This window comes from Mus caroli, chromosome 6, assembly GCF_900094665.2.
Source record: "Mus caroli chromosome 6, CAROLI_EIJ_v1.1, whole genome shotgun sequence".
NCBI lineage: Eukaryota > Metazoa > Chordata > Mammalia > Rodentia > Muridae > Mus > Mus caroli.
In genome coordinates this window covers 25,412,450-25,433,136 of record NC_034575.1, presented here as the reverse complement: position 1 = coordinate 25,433,136, position 20,687 = coordinate 25,412,450, and the positions used below count along the sequence as shown (strand labels likewise).

At 43.6% G+C, this 20,687-nt stretch overlaps 1 protein-coding gene across 1 annotated transcript in view; it reads right to left on the bottom strand.

Annotated features, from left to right (window-relative positions):
- Positions 1–3,599: 3,599 nt before the first annotated feature.
- Positions 3,600–20,687, bottom strand: part of Cpa2 (carboxypeptidase A2) — a 23,120-nt gene continuing 6,032 nt past the window's right edge. Inside the window, exons 6-11 of the mRNA XM_021165039.1 lie at positions 18,878–18,976; positions 17,354–17,464; positions 16,160–16,250; positions 13,840–14,039; positions 10,510–10,594; positions 3,600–3,832 (exon numbers count right to left, since the gene is read on the bottom strand). Coding sequence (XP_021020698.1) covers positions 3,645–3,832; positions 10,510–10,594; positions 13,840–14,039; positions 16,160–16,250; positions 17,354–17,464; positions 18,878–18,976 — 774 coding nt within the window. The 3' untranslated portion in view covers positions 3,600–3,644. The remainder of the gene's footprint in view (positions 3,833–10,509; positions 10,595–13,839; positions 14,040–16,159; positions 16,251–17,353; positions 17,465–18,877; positions 18,977–20,687) is intronic.

Below are 20,687 nucleotides of genomic sequence, written 5' to 3'. Positions count from 1 at the left end.
TTCCAGTGATGAAGGCCCAGCCTTTCCATTTGCAAGGCAGGAACTTGCTCCGCAGGCTGGGAATGTCTTACCCAGGATGCCTCATTGCTCATCACTTGGCATCTCAGTGGTGGTTTTGTGTGTGTGTGTGTGTGTGTGTGTGTGTGTGTGTGTTTGAGAAAAGGGAAATATCCCACACTGCTGGTTGGAATTCATAGATAGGAGAGGCCAGATTGTAAACCTGGGATGAAGTTACCTCTAGAGTAATAAAACCATTTTTGAAAGTGAAGACTACCAAGCAACCTTAAGCCAACTCCAAGGCTGCACTCTTGAGAAACCTGATCATAGAGTTCAACAAAAGCAGATCATACAGAGGAGAGCCCATGGCCGCCTTTCTGGGTCTAAGGCCTGATATTTTAGGATTCCATTAAAAAAGATAAATATGGGTGGTGAACAATATAGAAAGAATATGTTATTCTGAATAAATTAAGTTTTCCTTGAGATCTGAATGACAGAGAAGGCTTAATGATACTTGTTTTGCATTTATGTTTTAAATTGTACTATCTTTATGTGTATTTTTGTGTGCTTGTGTGAGTTTATAAATACCATGTACATGCAGGTATCTTTGAAGGTCAGAAGAGAGCATCGGACTCCATCATGTCCCCTAGAACCGAGATACAGGCCGTGCTGAGCCACCATATGTATGCTGGGAATCAGACCTGGGTCCTCTGAAAGAGTCATCTGTCCAGTCCCAAGTTTTCTACTATTTTATTTTTGACACATGAGCTCATTTTGTATCCCAGGTTAGCCTTGAACTCACAATCCTCTTGCTTCAACATTCCAAGTGCTGGACTAGTAAGTCCAGCTCTCTTTCTTTCCCTCTTTTTTCTTCCTTTCTTTTCTTTCTTTCTTCTATCCCTCCCCCTCTCTCCCTCCCTCCCTCCCTTCCTGTTAAAACAGGGTCTCTCTGTAGTATTAGCAGTTCTGGAACTTGCTATATAGACCAGGCTGGATTCAAACTCACAGAGATCCTTCTGCCTCTGCCTCTGTTTAAGGTGTGTGCCACCATCAGCTCCCTCCTTCCCTCCCGCTGTCTGCACTCTTTCCACACCTACTGAAGGGCAGGTACACAGAACTGGAGATCCTGGCTGGGAGTGTTGAAATCTATTCTGACACTTGTTAAAACATTGAGAAAGACTTTACTAAAGATCATTGTCAAGGAGCTCATGACTACAGCAGTAGGAGGTTTAGTTTAGTCTCCAGACCAAATGCGACCGAGATCGTAGGATAAGGGGATCCGTAGATGGAAAATTACAAAGAGGGAGCACTAAGAGAGGGGGATGATTGCTAAGTTGTCCTCAGAGGAATCATGCTGGAGGTTGGTCAAGGACTTATCATCAAAAGTGATGGATAAGAAATTAACAATATCTTTATAGATAGGGTAGTATGACTTGTCATGTCTTTCCTAATACTCACTCTGTCAGGGCCCAAGAACCAACCTAGTTAAAATAAATAGATAGATAGATTGATAGATAGATAGATAGATAGATAGATAGATAGATAGATAGATAGACAGACAGACAGACAGACAGACAGATAGATAGATAAGGCACTGGGTCCCTAGAGGCAGCCTCCATCAGACTTGGCAGAACCGTGCTCCCTATCTTCTCGGCCTGTCTCAGAGCTCTGTGTCCTCCCAGTACTTACACTGGCACCCACATGTGCTCTGCCCACCACAGAGTCAGGGCTCTAGTTCACACCAAGACAGACCACATTCTTGAAGTTAATAGAAAGAAAAACAAAGACTAGATTCAGCTGGAAGAATGATAGAAAGAATTAAGTGCCCAGAATTCTGATGTTGAAACCTATTTTCCACTGTCTCCCAAGGAACACAATCAATCAATCAATCAGTCAGTCAATCAATCAATAAGCAAACAAATCAATAAGCAAACGAATTAATAAGTCTAAACCACTAACCGAGGTGAAGGTCTAAAGAGAATCTGTGTACAAGCTGAGGGACAAACTCAACATGTCGAGAGGTAACAAAACCAAAGGATACACAGGAGCCAGATGCCTGGCTCTTTGTTATTGATAGTGTTGACTGCATGAAGGAACTAAGTCCATTGCTAAGTTTGAAATGTTACACTATTTAAAATAAAGGGGCTCAGTCTATGCCTGAAATTCCAGCATTTAATGTATTGAGACAGGCTACTTAGTGAGATAGATTCTAGCTAAACATTCTCTCTCTCTCTCTCTCTCTCTCTCTCTCTCTCTCTCTCTCTCTCTCTTTCACACACACACACACCACAAGATGAAGAATTGAGACTTGTTTCAAAATTATGCTATGTGAAATAAGTCCCACACTGTGGGATTTTGGTTCTGACATACCTCGAATAGCAAAATTCATAGAGTACAATAATGCTTACAAGAAGCCGAAGGGAGAAGGTGGTGGTGGTTGACCAGTTAATGAGTGAGTGCGTATTTCAGTTTGAGATGATATGAAAGCGTTCTGGAGCTGGATATTGGTGATGGAGGCGTAACATGGTGAACACACTTAATGCTGTTGAATTGTACCCTTAAAAGTAATCAAGGGTGGCTAGGCAGCGATGGTGTGCACCTTTGATCCCAGCACTTGAGAGGCAAAGGCAGGCCAATCTCTAAGAGTTCAAGGCCAGCCTTGTCTACAGAGTGAGTTCCAGGACAGCCAAGGCTACACAGAGAAACTTGTCCTGGAGGAGGAGGAGGAGGAGGAGGAGGAGGAAGAAGAGGAAGAAGAGGAAGAAGAGGAAGAAGAGGAAGAAGAGGAGGAGGAATCAGCAATCATCATCATCATCATCAAGGGGCCAGGCATGATAGCTTACACCTTTAATCCCAGCACTTGGAAGGCAGAAGCGGGTGGATCTCTGTGAGTTCAAGACCACACTTCAGACTCTCTTATTTTCTGGGACTTTTCTTTGAGGAGCTTACACCAAACTCTTGGGTGTGTCTTATTCGCTTCTGATCTCCTCTCATTTTCTCTTTCTTTTTAAAGATTTATTCATTTTATTTTAAGAAATGAGTGTTTTGCTCACATGTATGACTGTGCACCATGTACCATATAACCTTCAGGTTAAAAGAAGACATCACATGCCCTGGAGCAGGAGTTACAGATGGTTGTGAACCACCACGTGGGTGGGAATCGAACTGAGGTCCTCTGCGAGAGCAGCCAGTGTTCTTTTCATGCAGACCTTTCTCTCCAGCCCCATCTCTCTTTCTCTTAACCCTCATGCTCAACACAAATATTAAAATATCTTTGTTAGCCACTCCCCTTCCAAAATAATCAAGAGCTAGGTGTGGTAGCATGTGCCTGTGATCTTGGCCTTTAAAAGGTTAAAGGATGCCAGGAATAGTTCGCTTAGAACAGGTTAAAAAAAATACACTGATAACAGCCAGGAACTTGTTGTGGCTTTGGGACAACAGAAATGAGAGAATCGGGAGCTGGGGTACTTGGGTACTTGGGGAAGTACTCACCTAGCAAGGGCAAGTCCCTGGATCAAATCCCAGCCCTGGGGTTTGGGAGGGGTTAAATACGGTTTCCAGATTGGGGATAGAAAAGGAAATGATCAGAAGCCAGTTGTGCTTTATACGGCAGAGATTTTAATGGTGTTCGTCTGTTCTGTATGTCCCTAATAGGGGTGGTCTCGTACGTGCTCCATGATGGTCTTCAGGCCAAGCCAGGTCTCTTCTGCTGTGGGCAAGATCTGCTTGGCTGGCAGGAGGAAGCCATAGTAGCCTGTGTCTCTCAGTTCAAAGGCAAATGAGTATTTGATGCCAAGGTCATAAGCCCAGTCGATGCTTCCGCCACTGGCCTGGTCTGAGGGACAAACAGAAATGAAATATGATTGTACTATTTCTGTAGACCTCGGGCATGATCAAAGACAAGACCAGCCTTCTAAGCATGGGCTTCAGGAACAGGTACAGTCTACTAGGGGTTCACGCTTATGACAAGAACCAGACCAAGAAAAAAACAAAACAAAACAAAACAACGTAGTTTAAAACAAAAAAGGTATTCAAATGGACGCTATACTTAGCCTTTTTTTGGTGCTCCCAGGAGCCTCCTGACTTTATTTACCTAGTTAGAAACCATTTGCTCGATGCCCTAATTGTCACCTTCCCCTGTTTAGGGAGGACACACCATTTCCTTCTTTCGCAGGCACAGGCATTGTTTTCTCTAGTGGGATAAAATGGATTACAAATCCAGTGAGTGACTTGGTTCCTGGCTTCAAGCCCATGTGATGTCAGATCACATGCTCAGTGCTACTATGCACCTGAGATAAGCACACGATGACGTGGCACGTGATAAAGAAAGATGGCATTAGGCTACAAACTCCTGAGGTATTCAGGAGTCAGAAAAGCTAAACAATGGACTGGCCCTGAGGCCCCTCCCAGGAAGGACAGGTTGGAGGAAGTCACCAGGTACCTAAGAACAGAGACCAGGGAGGCTGTTACAACAAAGACCAGGACTCAAGGTTAGTGTTGCAAATTACAAGACACCTGTCCCCCATCCAAAGCCCTGGAAACAGAAGTGGTTTTAAATACAGATATTTTCAAGATTTTGGAATAATTATATATGCATAATAAGGTATCTTGGGGGTGGACCTGAATCTACACATAAAATTCATTTGTGTGTTATATATACCTTATATATTCGTAGCCCGGAGATCATTTGATCACTATTGTTAGTGTACCTGTGCCCTCACTTAGACCTGTCCTGTAAGTAGTTTCCACTGTGGCTTTCCACTGGCAGGGGAAAGTTTTAGAGTTGGAAACATTTTGGGATTGGGATTTTTGAATTTGGGATGCTTAACTGATTAAGCCCAAGGGTTTCTATAACTGGTGACTGTCTTTCCCTGATGCAACCACCACAGTACCTAGCAAATAGAAAACACTAAGTGGGGCTGGTGAGATGGCTCAGTGGGTAAGAGCACCCGACTGCTCTTCCGAAGGTCTGGAGTTCAAATCCCAGCAACCACATGGTGGCTCACAACCATCCGTAACGAGATCTGACTCCCTCTTCTGGAGTGTCTGAAGACAGCTACAGTGTACTTACATATAATAAATAAAAAACAGTTGATATATAAAAAAAGAAAGAAAGAAAGAAAACACTAAGTGGTTAACTTAGTGCCTAACTTAACCTAACTTAAATGGATCTCCTTGGGTTCCAAGATTAGCACCTTGTACCTTTGGCAGAGCCAATCCCACTGAGAGGTGTAGAGCGGACAAAAGTCCGAGCTTTCAGAAGAGTCTCGAGCCTGCAAGTCAGTAGCTGGTGATCTAAAGCAAACTAACTTATCTCTCTAAGTTCCAAAAGATTTGTGTGTCAGTGGGGATGAGTGACATCTTATGATACGGGGCAACAAGAACTAGATATTAGAAGGCAAGCCCAGCACTGGCTTGGCTCACTAAGTGCACCTTCATTGGCTCCTTTTATGCCTATTTCAGTCTGAGGAGTGCTGTCCCCATTGTACAGAAGAAACTGAGGTCAGACAATCTATGTAGAATGCTTATTAGTCAGTAAATGTCAGTTTTGAGCTAGCACCTGCCTGGCATGCACTCGGTCCCAGGTTCAATCCTCAATACTGTGAAAAAAAAAAGTAAAATCAATTGAGTAATGATTCTAAGTGTCATTATCAATAAATAAGTGGGGCCTCGTCAAATTATATTACATCAAGGATCACAGATGGACAAAAGCAAGAGAGAATAAGTAACTGCCCCAAAGTGCCTTGGTTCCAAAATATCAGAACTGTAATTCAGACACAGGCTCCTATCCTCTATGGTTGTATTCTTTCTCCTAATGTTCTCACTCTCGTGACTCTGTGGAGCTCCTTCAGAGCCCTTTGCAGGCATGAAGTTGCCCAGGAAATGTCTCACCTACCAAAGATGTGCAGCTGGCCCAGGCTTGGCGAGCAGGTGCTCAGCCTGGAGCTGCATGCCAGCCTGAGTCACGAGGCAAGACACACTTAGCTAGTCTTAGAGGACCAGGTTATTCTCCAGGTTGGAGTGAGTCAGGATCCCAGAATCAGCACTGAGAAGGCCCGCAGCCAGGAGCTGCATGTATGAAGGACCAGGTCCTAAGGGATCATAGAGCAAACCTGTATGTGTCTGACATTTACTTATTGGAACTATCTTTGATATCTGTGTCCTCAGAAGAAAAAATACACTAACTAACCCCAGCCTTCCAAGGTCTAGAAGCCAAGGGAAGATAAAAGCCTAAATCCCTCATAATGAAATGGATGAGACTTGGGGCTACAGAAATAGCTTAGCAGTTAAAGGCACTGGCAGCTCTTCCAGAGGACCTGGGTTTGATTCCCAGCATCCACATGGCAGCTGACAATTGTCTTAACTCCAGTCCCAGGGGATCTGACGCCTCTGTTGGCACTAGGCAGACACAGAGTACACAGACATAATGCAGACAAAACACCTGTGTATATATATATATATAATGTGAATAAAAAAACAAAAAAGTAAAATCTTAGTAGCTTAAAAAAATAAAATAATGAATTCATCAAAAGAAGATAGACAGGCAGACAGACAGACAGATAGGAATGATACATATATGGGGGATTTGGGAGAATACAGGATGCATTGTGCCAACATCCATCCTACGCGCCAACCTCCACCCCGAGCCTGACAAACAAAAGCAAGTACATCAACAACTTAAGTTGTTGCCAGGGTCCCAAGCTAGATTCACTTCTCTGTGCCCACTGCCAATACTCAGGATCTCTGGAGATTACCCTGAGAGACGAGGATATGACTCAATTGGTAGATTACTTTCCTATCATATACGAAATCCTGGACTCAACCCCCAGTAACACAAAAACCCATTACAGCCCACACCTACAATCTCAGGACTCAAGAAGCTGAGGCAGGAGGATTAGATGTTCGAGATGATTCCTGGCTACTTAGTAAGTTTGAGTCAACCTGGAATACCTGAGACCATGTCTAAAAGGCAAACAAACAAACAAAAAGGTAATGTCAAGACCACACACAACATGGTTTTAAGTCTCAGCAACTGTTTGCAGATCAGTCTTCTCAGAGAACAGCCTAAAACACAGATAACAAAACCTCAAAAGCCATTCACTCCACTTGGGTGGTTAATCTTTCTATGGGAATATTTTCCCCAAAGACCATCTTACTAAAAAAGAGCTTATAAAGTATAAATTGTAGCATTGCCTTACATAAAATTGGACAAAGCCAAAAACCTTATAACTGAGATTTATCAATAAAATAACAAATAACTAACATGTAAAAACAAAACACTCTATAGGAAAAGATGTTAACTTTAAACAGATTAATACGAGATATACACAGGCATTGACTCCAGCCAGTTAAATATGATTGTGTTCATTGACAACAAAAGTCATTAATGAAATTAAACATGATAATAAATATAATAAGTACTGATTTTTTTTCCTATAAAGTTTAGTGTACCATAGAGCTCAGAAAGGAAGGAAGGAAGGGAGGAAAAACTAAACAAACAAACAAACAAACACAGAATAAAACAGAAGCCCATAATCTAGGGAGAGAAACTCTCATGACTGCTTGTATTATCAGAAGTACTTGTGCATTTCCATAAAGCATTCCGGATTTACTGAGTAACTCTCACTGCTCTGGCTTTTAAAACTCCCATTAAAGGAAACCACAAGTAGCTGGATGTGGTGGTCCACACCTTTAACCCCAGCGCTTAGGAGGCAAACGCAGGAAAATCTCTCAAGGCTGAAGCTGCCCAGGTCCACATAGTCTCCAAAAAGAAAAAAAAAAAGCAAGCAAACAAAAATAAAAACCATAACTAACAAGTGAGCAGTCCCACAGACTTCCCCTGCCAGCCCCCACCATGGCTGTAGCTCTGTCTGTGCTCACAGCACTGCCTGGTTGCTCCATCCCCCTCTTCTTGGCATCTCCATTGTGCAGTCATCACTCACATATGTATTCATATGTGTACTATGTGTCTTAAAAGTAGACAAACAACACAAAATAAAAAACAGCCTCTCGTTCTGAATCACTCCATTCCCTTCCTCTCAGCCACTCTTTTGTGCCTGCCAAGGCCACTAATGAACCAGTCACAGAAACCCAATGGAGAATGTTCCTTCCTGAGTGTTGACCTTTATATGGCTTTTATCGTTCTAACCACTGTCTCCTTTTTAATAATTGCTCTTCCCTGGTCTTTGAAACTCAAGGTCCTCAGCTTCTCTGCTTAGTCCCCTGCTGCCTCTCTCCTCCCAAGCTTCTTCCCACTCCAAACATCTCCTTGCCTTCCTGCTTCAACCACTGTCCCCGTATCAACCCATCCTAAATCAATCCCTCTCCCTTTCTGCTCCTCCCTCTCCTCTCTGCAGAATCTCAGCGCCTACAACCCTGCAGATCCAGCCCAGTGTGTGATACAGGTCTTTGATCCCAGCACTTGAAAGGCAGTGGCAGATGGATCTCTGTAGTTCAAGGCCAGCCTGGTCTACAGAGTGAGTTCCAGGATAGCAGGGCTGTTGATACAACAAAACCCTGTCTTGTAATAAAATAAAACAAAACAAAAATAATAATAATAATAATAAAGCCTGTGAACCCTACAAGTAGCTCAAGCTCAATATTTCTATAACCAAATTCATACTCTTTCCATCATTCCCTTTTTATGATCCAGAATGTCCTTCTCAGTGACTGGCACAATCCAATGACCTTCAGCAAGAAACTCTCTACCACCCTTAAAGGGCAAGGGCTAATGGCATGTCCCAGACATTGCGCATGCTCATGCCTGCCATAGCTTAGACCATCATCTCCAACTCTAACTCCCCCAGCTCTTGCTGGAGGACGTACCTACTTCCAGTCCGTGACCATTACAACCTCCACTCAATACCTCAATTGCTTCACTAAAAACTCCAAGATGGCTTCCAGAATCCTTCAGATGAAAGTCTCCACACAGCACACAAACCCCATTCCTCGTCCTCCCTTCCTCACATCTTCCGTCCCAGCAATCCCAACCCTACTTGTGGCTCTCAGGACCCTCCCTGCAGCTCCTTGCTTCAGTACCCTCGGGTCTGACTGTCAGAGTATCTAGCCCTTTGTTCCTTCGTCAGCTGCCTGATGGCTACTAACCTTTAAAACCCTGTTTCCTTCCAATGTGAAGCTTCTTCATTGTGTTAAATCCCCCACCCCAGTTTTACAGTACTCTGGAGCCGTGCATAACCTACTATCGCACACACATCCTAATATTCCTGTGCATTCCTGTTCACCTCTCTTCAGAGTGACCTCTGAGCAGGCAAGGGAGTTCAGCAGGCAAAGTTTGAACTTGGTGCAAGCCAGATGATCTGAGTTTGATCCCGGGAACACAGAAAGTAGAAAGAGAGATCTGATTCCCACAAGTTGTCTTCTGACCTCCACGCATGCATGTACAAACACACACACACACACACACACACAAATATATACACACACTTTGCAGAAGAAATCTTGTATCTGCAGTGCTTGGCATCAGGTTTAGCATAAGGCAGATGCTTACTGAAAGCCTGTTGAATATAGAATGTCTGTCTGAGGTCCATGTTCTACTAGTTTCCAAAGGCCCTTTGGGCACAGGACATTATGGAAATGGACACTGACTGTATAGCATTGAGTTTCTAGCTTTTATGTGTAAGGAAGGGCATTTAAATGGTTCAGAATTCAGGGCGTGCCGAGATCTCCCAGTGTCCCTACTGGAAGACAGAAAAGTCTCACAGAGTCTCCAGTAAACTTCTAGATGTATCCCTGCCTCATCTGCCTTCCCCTCCCCGCCATTCAGTGCACAGGCAACTGCCTGTAACAGCAACTTCCCATTGAAAAAGCCAGGAGTTTTCTGTTGTTGCTATTTGTTTGGTTCTGAGTTTTTGATACTGAAGACTGAACCCAGGGCTTTTAAACTCAGGACCTCATGCATGCTAAGCACATACGCTACCATTGAACTAATCCCTCAGCCTCTAACCAGGTCCTCTTTTTTTTTTTTTTTTTTTAACCAGGTCCTCTTAAAGGAGCCACATCCATTCTTTCACCACCCATAGCTCATAAACCTACTCAAGACAGGAGTCCCTCTTGGCCAAGAAAGGGAAAATTAATAAAAGAACATGACTTTTAGAGTAAGTTTTGATAAAGGTTTCTTGTTTGTGTTTTGTTTTTCAAGATGGTTCCTCTGTGTAACAGCCCTGGCTGTCCTAGAACTCACTTTGTAGACCAGGCTGGCCTTGAACTCAAAGAGATCTGCCTGACTCTGCCTCCAGAGTGCTGGGATTAAAGGTGTGTGGATAAGCCTAGGAGACAGCACAAAACTCACATCCCCAGGAAATCTTTTGTTATCACATCATAAATATTTCATGGGGAACCTAGACCTTCTGTGGAAAAACAGGTAAGTCTGGGTTATGTGCATGCGAGGCATCACTTCACGTGAAGGCATTTAAAAGCATTAGCCCAAATTCAAATGGTGCCTCCCCTCTTTATAGGTCATGTGTACAGACCTCTAGCAGGTTAGATACTTACAGATGACAGAACAGATGGGTCCCACTTTGTAACTGGTGCCGTGGAGTCTTTTCAAAGACTGGGCAGCCCTTTGGGCCACTTCATCCTAGAAGGAAAAGTGAACAGATAAAACTTGCCTCATGGGAAACCAGTTACCCAATATTCTAACATAGACAGGGAGGCCTGGTGAAGTGGACTCCTTCATTAGCTGACACAGACGTATACCCGTTCCTTTTCTCTCAACCATTTCTCTGGACAGTAACCACATGTTGTTCTGCTGTGAACATACAACATGACATAGTCACTCTATCATTATGCAGCTGTTTTAGATGCTTCAGAATCCATTATTTCCCCCAGTAGCTCTAGAAAAATAAATGCACATAGTATTGGTGGCCTGAGAAATCACTCGGTGGCTAAAGGTGTTTGTGCCTGACAGCCTGAACTCAGTCCCTGTGGCTCTCATGGTAGAAGAAGAGAACCAGGTCCTGTGAGCTGTCCCCTGACTTCCACACAGACACACAAAGTAAACAAATTCAGTTTTGGACTGGAGAGATGGCTCAGTGGTTAAGAGCACTGACTGCTCTTCCAGAGACCCTAAGTTCAAATCCCAGCAACCACATGGTGGCCCACAACCATCTGTAATGGGATCCAGTATACTCAACTAGTGTGTGTCTGAAGACAGCTGCAGTGTGCTCATATAAATAAAAATAAGTAATTTTTTTAAGAAAAATAAATGCAGTTTTAAAATTTTTAGGAAGTAGGTTGGAGAGATGGCTCAAGTGTTAAGAGCTTGCTCTTAACAAGATGGCCGCTCTTCCAAAGGATCTGAGTTCAATTCCTAGCAACCATATGGTAGTATGCAGACATATATGCAGGCAAAACACCCATACACATAAAATAATAATAATAATGTAATTTTTTAAAACTTGCCAGGCTGTGGTAGTACATGCCTTTAGTCAGCTCTCAGGAGGCAGAGGCAGGTGGAACTCTGTGAGTTCAAAGCTAACCTGGTATACAGAGTGAGCTCCAGGACAGCCAGGGCTGTTATGAAACCCTGTCTCAAAACACCAAAAAACAAAAGCAAAAACAAAAACAAAAACAAAAAAACAAAATTTTCAAAAGTCTTGTGGGCTTAAGGGGACTAAAGCAAGAGTGTATGTACTGACCTCAGGATGTACCTGGGAAGTTTGTTGGGTTTTGGTTTTTTTTTTTTTCCCAGTTGATCCCTGCTGGCTTATTTTCCTGTGATTCTCTCTGTCTCCAAGAAGCAGACCTCAGCAAAATATTTTCCATTACTCAAGGGCTCCATCTTTGACTGATTGAGGCTTTACTGTCCTTGCTAAGGATAAATGCAAGGTCTTGAACTTGGGTCCAGGAAAACAACTGTACAAATACCAGATGGGGAAAACCTGGCTCAGCCAAAGCCTCGGAGAGCCTGGGGGTTTCAGTTGTCAATGAGCCCAGCATGACTCAACAGCGTGGTGCAACTGCCAAAAGCTAAGGTGACCCTCAACTGCATCCGCGGGAGGAGAGGGAAGGGTGGGATGGATAGCAGCTACAGCTGCACTCTGCTCCTCTGATGGCTAACCTGAAACACAGACTCTGCATTCACGGGGGGGGGGGGGGATTTTCAAGAACAGACAACCAAAGCTGGCATTCAGAAAACAACACCTGGGATGGGGTGGGAGTTTGGTCCCACATTGTAAGTCCTTAAAGGAATCAGGGTAGTTTGGAGGTGGGGTGCAGTGTAGGAAGACCCAGGAGAATCGGGTATCTACTCTTTAAGTAATTCACAGATTTATCTCCCCTAAAAGAGTAAACTTCATCAATACAGCCAGATGACAACAAGGGGAACCTCTAATCGTCAAGCTTCTGCCCCATGTGAACAGGGCTCCCTTGAAGACGGAGACAGCCAGTTCTAGGCTGCAGACTACAGAACTAGCTCACAGATACTTGAGCAAGGGATTGGAACAACTGAAGATTATCCAGCTGTAAATATAGACCCATAAAAGAGCTATCAAGAGGGAAAGACATATTTCCAAAGGTATAAGGGGGTAAGAGGAAGATATGTTACTTGAAAGGGGAAAAGAGACTACAACAGGAAACAGAGGGGGGAGAAAAATATAGGGGCAAGAATCAACAGAAACTTTTTTTTTTTGTGGTTTTTCGAGACAGGGTTTCTCTGTATAGCCCTGGCAGTCCTGGAACTCACTTTGTAGACCAGGCTGGCCTCGAACTCAGAAATCTGCCTGCCTCTGCCTCCTGAGTGCTGGGACTAAAGGCGTGCACCACCCCGCCCTGCTACAAAATTTTTAAATGCCATAATAAAACCTAATATTTTATACGATGATTTTTAATTACAAATAAATTATATATATTTTTTAAATGTGAGCAGGGAATATATTTAGTTCCTACCAACCTTGACATCCCACCCCACTCCCTGTGTAACTTTGGTAACACGTCCTCTTCAAGCTTCAAAACTATCCTAACAAACCCAAAAATATAACTGATAAGATGAAAGATATATTTGAACTGGAATTATCTATTCTGTGACAGCCTGGGTCTGCTGGCAAAACCCTATTTGAAGGTAAATTGTCCAAAAGGTCTCAATTCCAAGCTTATCCCTAACAGATGGGTTTCAAAATCAAGCCTAAAAGCCAAATTGGAAATATTTGCACATTCTCTTCATCTGGGAATTGCTGTTGCTCAATTGTGAGCAGTTCCCCGAGATGTCACCATCTGACCCAAGGCTGTAGCCAATCTGTTTGTTTCTGAAATGGGAAAGATGACAGAAGGAATTGAGTTATGGAAGAAGGCCTTTTAAGTACATATCATATACCAGTGCACTGTCATGTCAGGTCACAGAGCCAAAGGCCCCAACGAAGTCCGAGTGAATTCTGGGTAGCCACACCGTGGCTCAGCACAGAGCATCTGTCCAGCAATCCAAGAACCTCTGTTCCACATCCCGGTCACATGCCGTGGAAATTAAAGGTGGTGGTAGGCTCCTAAGGCCAGTCATGGTAGTACACATCTGTACCCCAAGCACTCAAGACACTAACACAGGCAGGAGGATTGTAACTGCAAATTTACAGCCAGCCTGACTAGGCTACCCATAGTAAGACCCTGTCTCAAAAAAGAAAAAAGGAAAAAAAAAAGGAAAGCAGATTCTGGGATCATCTGTGTTAAGGCAAGGCACCACTGATTTCTGAATTCTATTTACGTAGTCTGCGTTGGGTGTATAGCCTGTCACTCATATTCTTCCTCCTCAGTATCTAACTCTATGAATGGAACTTCACTTGTCCACACCACAGATGTGGTCATTAAACCCAAAATAACAATGTGGGAACTCACCAGCTCATTAAAGTCATCTGGCTTGGCACATTTATAGCCATAGGGGAACATGAGCAGTTGGGAATAGCTGTGAAGGGTAATGAATGCTTTGACTTTCCCGTGGCTCTTGATGAAGTCCACTATGGATTTCACTTCCACTTCAGAATTGGGACTGGGTCCGTGGTATGAATCAGAGCAAGGGTTGCTACTGGCTCCAGGTCCTAGTGGGATGAAGAAAGAAGGAGGAGAAGCAGGCTAGTTAGGACAGTAGCTTTAAGAAGACACTGTGGCTGGGCACAGGTGGTACACCAGTAACTCAGGAGGTAGACGCAGAAAGACTTCTGAGTTCAAGGCCTGCCTAATCTACAAAGTGAGTTTCAGAGCAGCCGGGGCTACAGTGCAGGGTGAATGTTACCATGTGCATTATATGTCCCTCCTGTGTAAAATCAGGATAGGCCTGTGCTTGTGTTAGGTCGGCATCCCTGCTCTAAGGGGATGGGCAGGAAGCAGAAATGGACTCATCTTGGAAGCATCTCTTCTTTTAAAATATGGATCCTCTGTACAGCAGAAGAAGCTATCGGATGAGGTCATCTCCTCTCTGTGGGAGCTGTTGAAAGAATAGCTCCCCGAATTGGGTGGGAGTCCTGTAACTTCACTTTCTGGGCCCTCTTCAAACTTGTAGAGTCCAAGAGTAGAAGTTTCTATGTATCTATATTTCCAAGTTACAAAGTCACAAATCTAAGGAACCTCTGACAAGCTGTCCACCCTGAAGAAATCACGACATTTGGCAAGGCCACCTTTGCCCTTGATTCTCTCAACAGCTATAGTTGCTCAGATGCCTGAACCAGGGATCCCTGCAGGCCTGGCAGATCTGTGAATGTTTAAGAATCTCTCAGGGAGCAGGTGGGGGCTGAGATTTCCCAAGCTCTCTACATGAGCTGGGCAAAATCCATGTAAATATAACTTATGCCATCTTATGTTAAAATTATTTAAGAATCATGTTTCAGAGGGAGACGTGGCATCAAATTACTGGATCTGGTTCAATATTTGGTGTCTGGTCTCTGATTATGTTTTTCCTATGCAAAAAAAAAAATTAGAAGAAGAATAAATCGTTAAAGCAATGAATGAAGTTACCACTCATGCCTGCCCCATCACACCTCCCTAGTGGGTCCTGTCTCACTTCCGTAACTCTCGAGAATTCATTTGGTTTACAAATATTTAATGATTGTTCTCTGTGTTGGAGACTCTGTGCTAGTTATTAGGAAAAAAGACACAGCACCCAGCTTCCGGGTTTGTAATACTTAATCTTCATTGTCATCTTAACTAGATTTGGAACACCTAGGAAATACACTTCTGGAGAGCTTTCCAGAGACATTTAACTGAGGAGAAAAAAACCCACCCTAAATCCTGAATACGGTAGCACGGTCCCACAGGCTGGCGTGCTTGGGTGAGTTAAAAGGAAAGAGGAGAACCACGTGAGCAGGAGCCCCCACCCCCACCCCCCAGACTAGGGACAAAATGCAAGCACATTCCTCCTGGTCCTATTACCACCCCACTTTCTCTGCCATGGTGCAATGTCCCTTCCAACTTGTAGCCAAAATAAGCCTTTCTTCCCTTGAGACGAAGCTTGTCAAGTGTTCGCTCACATCAATGGGAAAGCAATTAATGCACTGTTACAGGAAAGTAGTAGGAAAAAAATTAACAAATTTCAACTCTGTGATCAGTGAAGCAGCTTTAACTGGTGCCTAAAAGCATAAAAGAACGCCCAGCTGGCTTGCCAGTGGACCCCCCCCCCCAAACAGAAAAGCTGAAGTCAATAAAACCAAATGAGCAAGCTAACATTTTATCTTTGACTGTAATTCAAAAATCCATTTCTTAATTTGTACTTTTTTTGTTTTTTGTAAGTTTTCCTTCTCGAAGCATCTACCAGATGATGTAATGCATCTCTTCCTTATAGATCCTAACCCCCTCTAGCGGTTGGTTCCACGCTTCTTACGCCGCTTCCCCACCCCCACTCCCACCCTCAACACCCCCCCCCACACACACACACACACACACCGTCATTGTGCAAAGCCTGGCTTCTTTGGCTCAGAGGCTGAACCTGGCTACAGCCTGCGGGAAAACCAAGATGTGAAGCAAACCCAGTTAAATGCTGCCTGGGGCTGTGACAGGGCTGGCTGCACACCCGTGAAGGGAAAGAATTTAGTGAAGTGTTTCAAAGAGGGGTTTAAATGACTTGAATCCTAAATGGACTAAACTGGACTGCAAAGCCACGCAAACCAGTCGGCTGGATGGCCAGAATTCAGTCTGGGCATCCCCCGGGATGACACCCGGTGCTCACCTCCGAAATTTGCATCCCAGTTCCGATTAGGATCCACACCAACACAGAAGCTTCCCGACTGTTTAGACCGGGTCTTTCGCCACATACGATTCTTTAAACATCCAACCAAATACGAATATGGAGGAAGAAAAAGATGGTCATCCCTTTTCATCAGCAGGTCCCTTTCCGTGTGGTCCCCTGTCCCCTCCCTTCAGAACTGTGCGCTAGTTCTTTTGCCCAGAGCTGTCAAATGGTCCCCATGCAGGGCTGACTTTATGTTCTTCCTCTCTCAAGTAAATGCCTGCCAAACCATGTTCCATAAAACATGGACCTGTTAAATGCCAGCCACTACCACAACAACAACAACAACAACAAAGGAAAGAGATGGAATTTGTGAGAGAATAGTTTGGTAAAATATGGGGCTAAATTGGTGACCTTACTACAGAACTGCCATGGGTGTTTAATGCATTGTGTTTTTTGGGTTGTTTTTGTTTCGTTTTGTTTCTGTTTTTAATGATCCTCTAAGAGATTATAGGCAGCATTCCTCTGGCTTGCTTGTGGACCCTATATCCATTCATGCAATGTCTTGGGCTATGAACAGAGAATGTCAGTCTCTTTGGGGGGGAAAACCGCTTCTGTCATTGTCATTGTCATCTGCTCTCTACCAGAATAAACCTGAGAGTCTGATTCATTCTGAATATGCATGAGGTCACAATGCCATAGTGGTGCTTTTGTAATGGTGTCTTAGGGGGAGGGAGCCTATAGAACTCCTTTTACTGATATTACAGAGGAGTACTTTGACAAATTGTAAGTAAAAATGCTAGGATGCATTGTGCTGCCTACTTAAACCCTGTAGCAATCTACCTGTCAGAAGGTAATGTCTGCCTCTTCTTTTCTATCACACACACACTCACACACTCGGAGATAATTGCAACAGGTCTCCTAGGTGACTCACTGCAAGCCCAGCACTGGAAGAGTCCAGCTACCAGCTGACATAGGCTCTGGCTGAGTGGACACGGAAAGACATCGCATGTCAGAATAAGAAACGATTATAAACACTTCCCTGTGCCACTCCTGAGAAAGTGTGCACTCTGCTAAGAGTCCATCAAGAACAGACAGATTACTTTTGTTTGGTTTTCCATGTCCCTGCGTGTCTTAAGTCCTGTGGACGTAAGAACAACACAAAGCAACAAATAAAATGATTGAGCGGCTTACGGAGGTTTGAGAGAACACATATCCATCAGGGTTTGTGACAGGCAGCAGGAAGACATCCAGAGTATTGAGAAGGGAAGTGATGGCTGGATCAGTCCCATAATCAGATGCAATCTGAGAGGAGACACAGGCTTTCAATCTTACCAGTTGCTTGGCCCAGAAGATGCATTGCAAAATACTGTGGCAGTGTGGTTTTGTGGTTTTGTGGTTTTGTGGTTTGGTTGAGGGGGGTGGGGGTGGGTTTTTTGTTCGGGTTGTTGTTGTTATTGCTGTTTCCAAACATGAATTAGGGGCCACTGTTGATCTATGGGAAACTTTCAAATCCCTTGGAGTGTGCATCTTACAGTGTCTATAACTTTCCTTTCTGGTGACAGTAATTTTCTTATATTAAGTAATTACCAGTTTTATTTTCCTTATCAAGTAAATATCGACTAATTTTTTCTCTTAGGAATAGCAATCCTCTCTCCCTGGGTGTTTTGTTTTGTTTTGTGTAGTGATACTTTTTGCAATGGTGGGAAATGGCATGTATGGCTTCTTTGGATCTATAAACTAAATTTTTAAAACTTGATATTCAAGAAAAAAAAAACCCTTGATATTCATTAATCCTCCAATGGAGTGACTTTCCAAAAGAACTCGGGACCAACATCAGATTGCTTAAATATTCGGGGACTTTGCTAAAGATATGGAGAACCGGTTAAATTCCATTTGGGGAATTACATTTTGACTGCAATCAATTGCAGGAGAGCTGAAGTTTCTGCTGGATTAAAATTTATTCATTTCCTGTGCTCAGCCATCCTAAGGCATTATTATTCAACTGTTAAATATCCATTTCATAATACCCTAAAGGTAACCGCATTTTAATTGAAGGGAAAAATGTATCAGTCGGCATGCACGTGGTTGCACATGCTTGAATGATCTGATGTGGATTGATTTCCTTTGCTCATGAATTAACATTCTGATTTATAGCATGTCATTTTGGAATTACTTAAGAAATGCCAGCCTAGGTCACACCCAGCATCGTGTCCTGGCTCTTGTGCCAAGGACCATGTGGAAGGGAGAAATTGCTACATTCTGAGTTCAGAATCAGATTTGGGCAATATTCAGAACAACCTACACTCCCTCAGCTCAGTTCACTTTAGATTTGTAGGTTAGAGTTTTCTCGCACGCACCCACGTGTTTCCATTTGCCCTCTGAAGCCCTTTCAAGACTTTGTAGTGGAGGCACCTCCCTCTAAGGGCCAAGCTTCCCTCCTGCTTCTAGGCTGAAACTTGAGACCCCAGACGGTGCCCACCACCCCTTCCAATTCTTCTGGCTTGCTGTGTTTTTTTAACAAGGGGCCTACGGACTCAGTACCATGATCCAACACCAAAGAAAAGAAAGCTTGCCTGAGTCTGTTTCCTGACGCTGTGGCAAGAGGAGGATTTGGCTGAGAGTGCTCGAAATCAGGCCCACCAGGGCAGTGTGTGTTTACTTAGAGAACCTAACTCCCCAAAGACAAAGTATGTGAGGAATTTTAAGCAAAATGACCTTATTTGCTGTCCACAGTGCAGTAGCTTGTGTAACCCACTCTCGAGCGTGGATCCCCGCATCAAGCCAGATGGCTGGCTTGTCTCCTCCGGTGCTGAACTGCAAAACAAAACAGAGCGATGAGTTCTTCCCAGTGGCGCCTCTCCTCACCACAGGGTCTTTCTCTGTCCCCTCTCTGTTCTCAGTGGGATTAAGAGAACAAGAGGAGATGGACAGATGACACTGGCTTGATTCTTCCATCAGTTTGTTTAGTCCCTTTCTGAAAGAAAGAAAGAAAGAAAGAAAGAAAGAAAGAAAGAAAGAAAGAAAGAAAGAAAGGAAGAAAGAAAGAAAGGAAGAAAGGAAGGAAGAAGAGGTTTAAATGCAGATTGAGAAGCAAAGCAAATTTTTCTTCCCTTAATGTTTCTAAAAAAAAAAAATTATTGCAGATAATTTAAGGAAAATTTGCTCACGTTATAAATTAAGGGAGAAACAGGTTTCAGGTAGTACGTCATTCTTATATTTTAAAAGACTAGTTCATGTGGGAGTAAGCATGCAAGCAAATGTATGGGGGTGGTGAGGAGGGGTAAAGGAAAAAGAGAAAATATTTACAGCTATCATCCTATAGTGGTGAATTCGAGTTGCCAAAGCTATTCCTCGCTCTTTTTGTCTGTTTCTCTGTTTGCCAATGTTTATGCACTGATCTATTATTTCGATTCTAAGAATCTCATCAGAGCCTCCATCAAAACAGGACCGCAAACGCTCCCGTGGCGCTCTCCAGCGCTTCAGTTGTCTAATCTAAATGACTGGGTTATTTGGAACAGTGGCCTTGCCAATTGGATCACTAAATAGGAAGGAAAGATTATTTTTGCACCATCAACTTCTACCTCTGGGCAGCATTCGAAGCACAGCAGATAAGGTAAATGAGAAATGCAAATTCTTGCTAAGATTTTCACGTTTCACAGGTTTGGGAAAGTTTGTTGAAAATGTGTTGAGTCTTTTTCCTTCGGAGTGCTCAGGATGTCAAAAGTAGGGAACTTTTTTAAAAAAAAGAAAGAAAGAAAGAAAGAAAGAAAGAAAGAAAGAAAAAATGTCTCAACCACTAAACCACTTGGAAAAATCGAAGGCCAGAAAAAACCAAGGCGGGAGAATTCAGAGCTCCCTGACTCAGAGGTAGGCCAGGCAGAAAAGAGAGGGGCAGTAGTAGTAAGCGCGCATCCTAGCCGCTGGCCAGTAGTGGCAACCCCTCCCAGGCCAGCTTTGGGGAAACCGCTCTGGAGGAATCCATGTCCCAGTTAGTCAGTTGGTTCCTAGCCACAACGTTTCCAAATTTAGTAGGGTGTTGTGACATTACCTCCCTCCACACACCCCCCTTAACAAACTCTTTCTAGGAAGTCTGGGGAAATAACTTTCACTGTTTTTTTTTTTCTCTGAGCAAAGTGCAGATGCTTGAAACTATCACCCCGAATACTGTTAGGGGTGACCAGGCGCAGTGAACCTGAGCCAGTTTTCAACTGTCACCTGTGGGGGGAGGGGGATGCCTTCATTCCGGGGGTATTACCTTTGCATTTAGTTGTCTGTCATCCTCTGCACACTGAGAAACTAGTTTGGGGGAGGTTGGGTTTTTTTTGGGGGGGGGGACAGGGTGGTTGTTTTTCTTTGCCTTTTTAATGTGGTTCAAACAATTACTAGGTGCTTTTTGTTTGCTTGCTTGTTTGTTTCTTGTTTGTTTTTAAGCTGGCTTTTACAAGGAAAGAGAGAAGAAAAGAAAAAAATCCGCAAAGAACTCCCACTTTGATTAATTTCCCCAGTGCTCGCCCGCCCCCCCCCC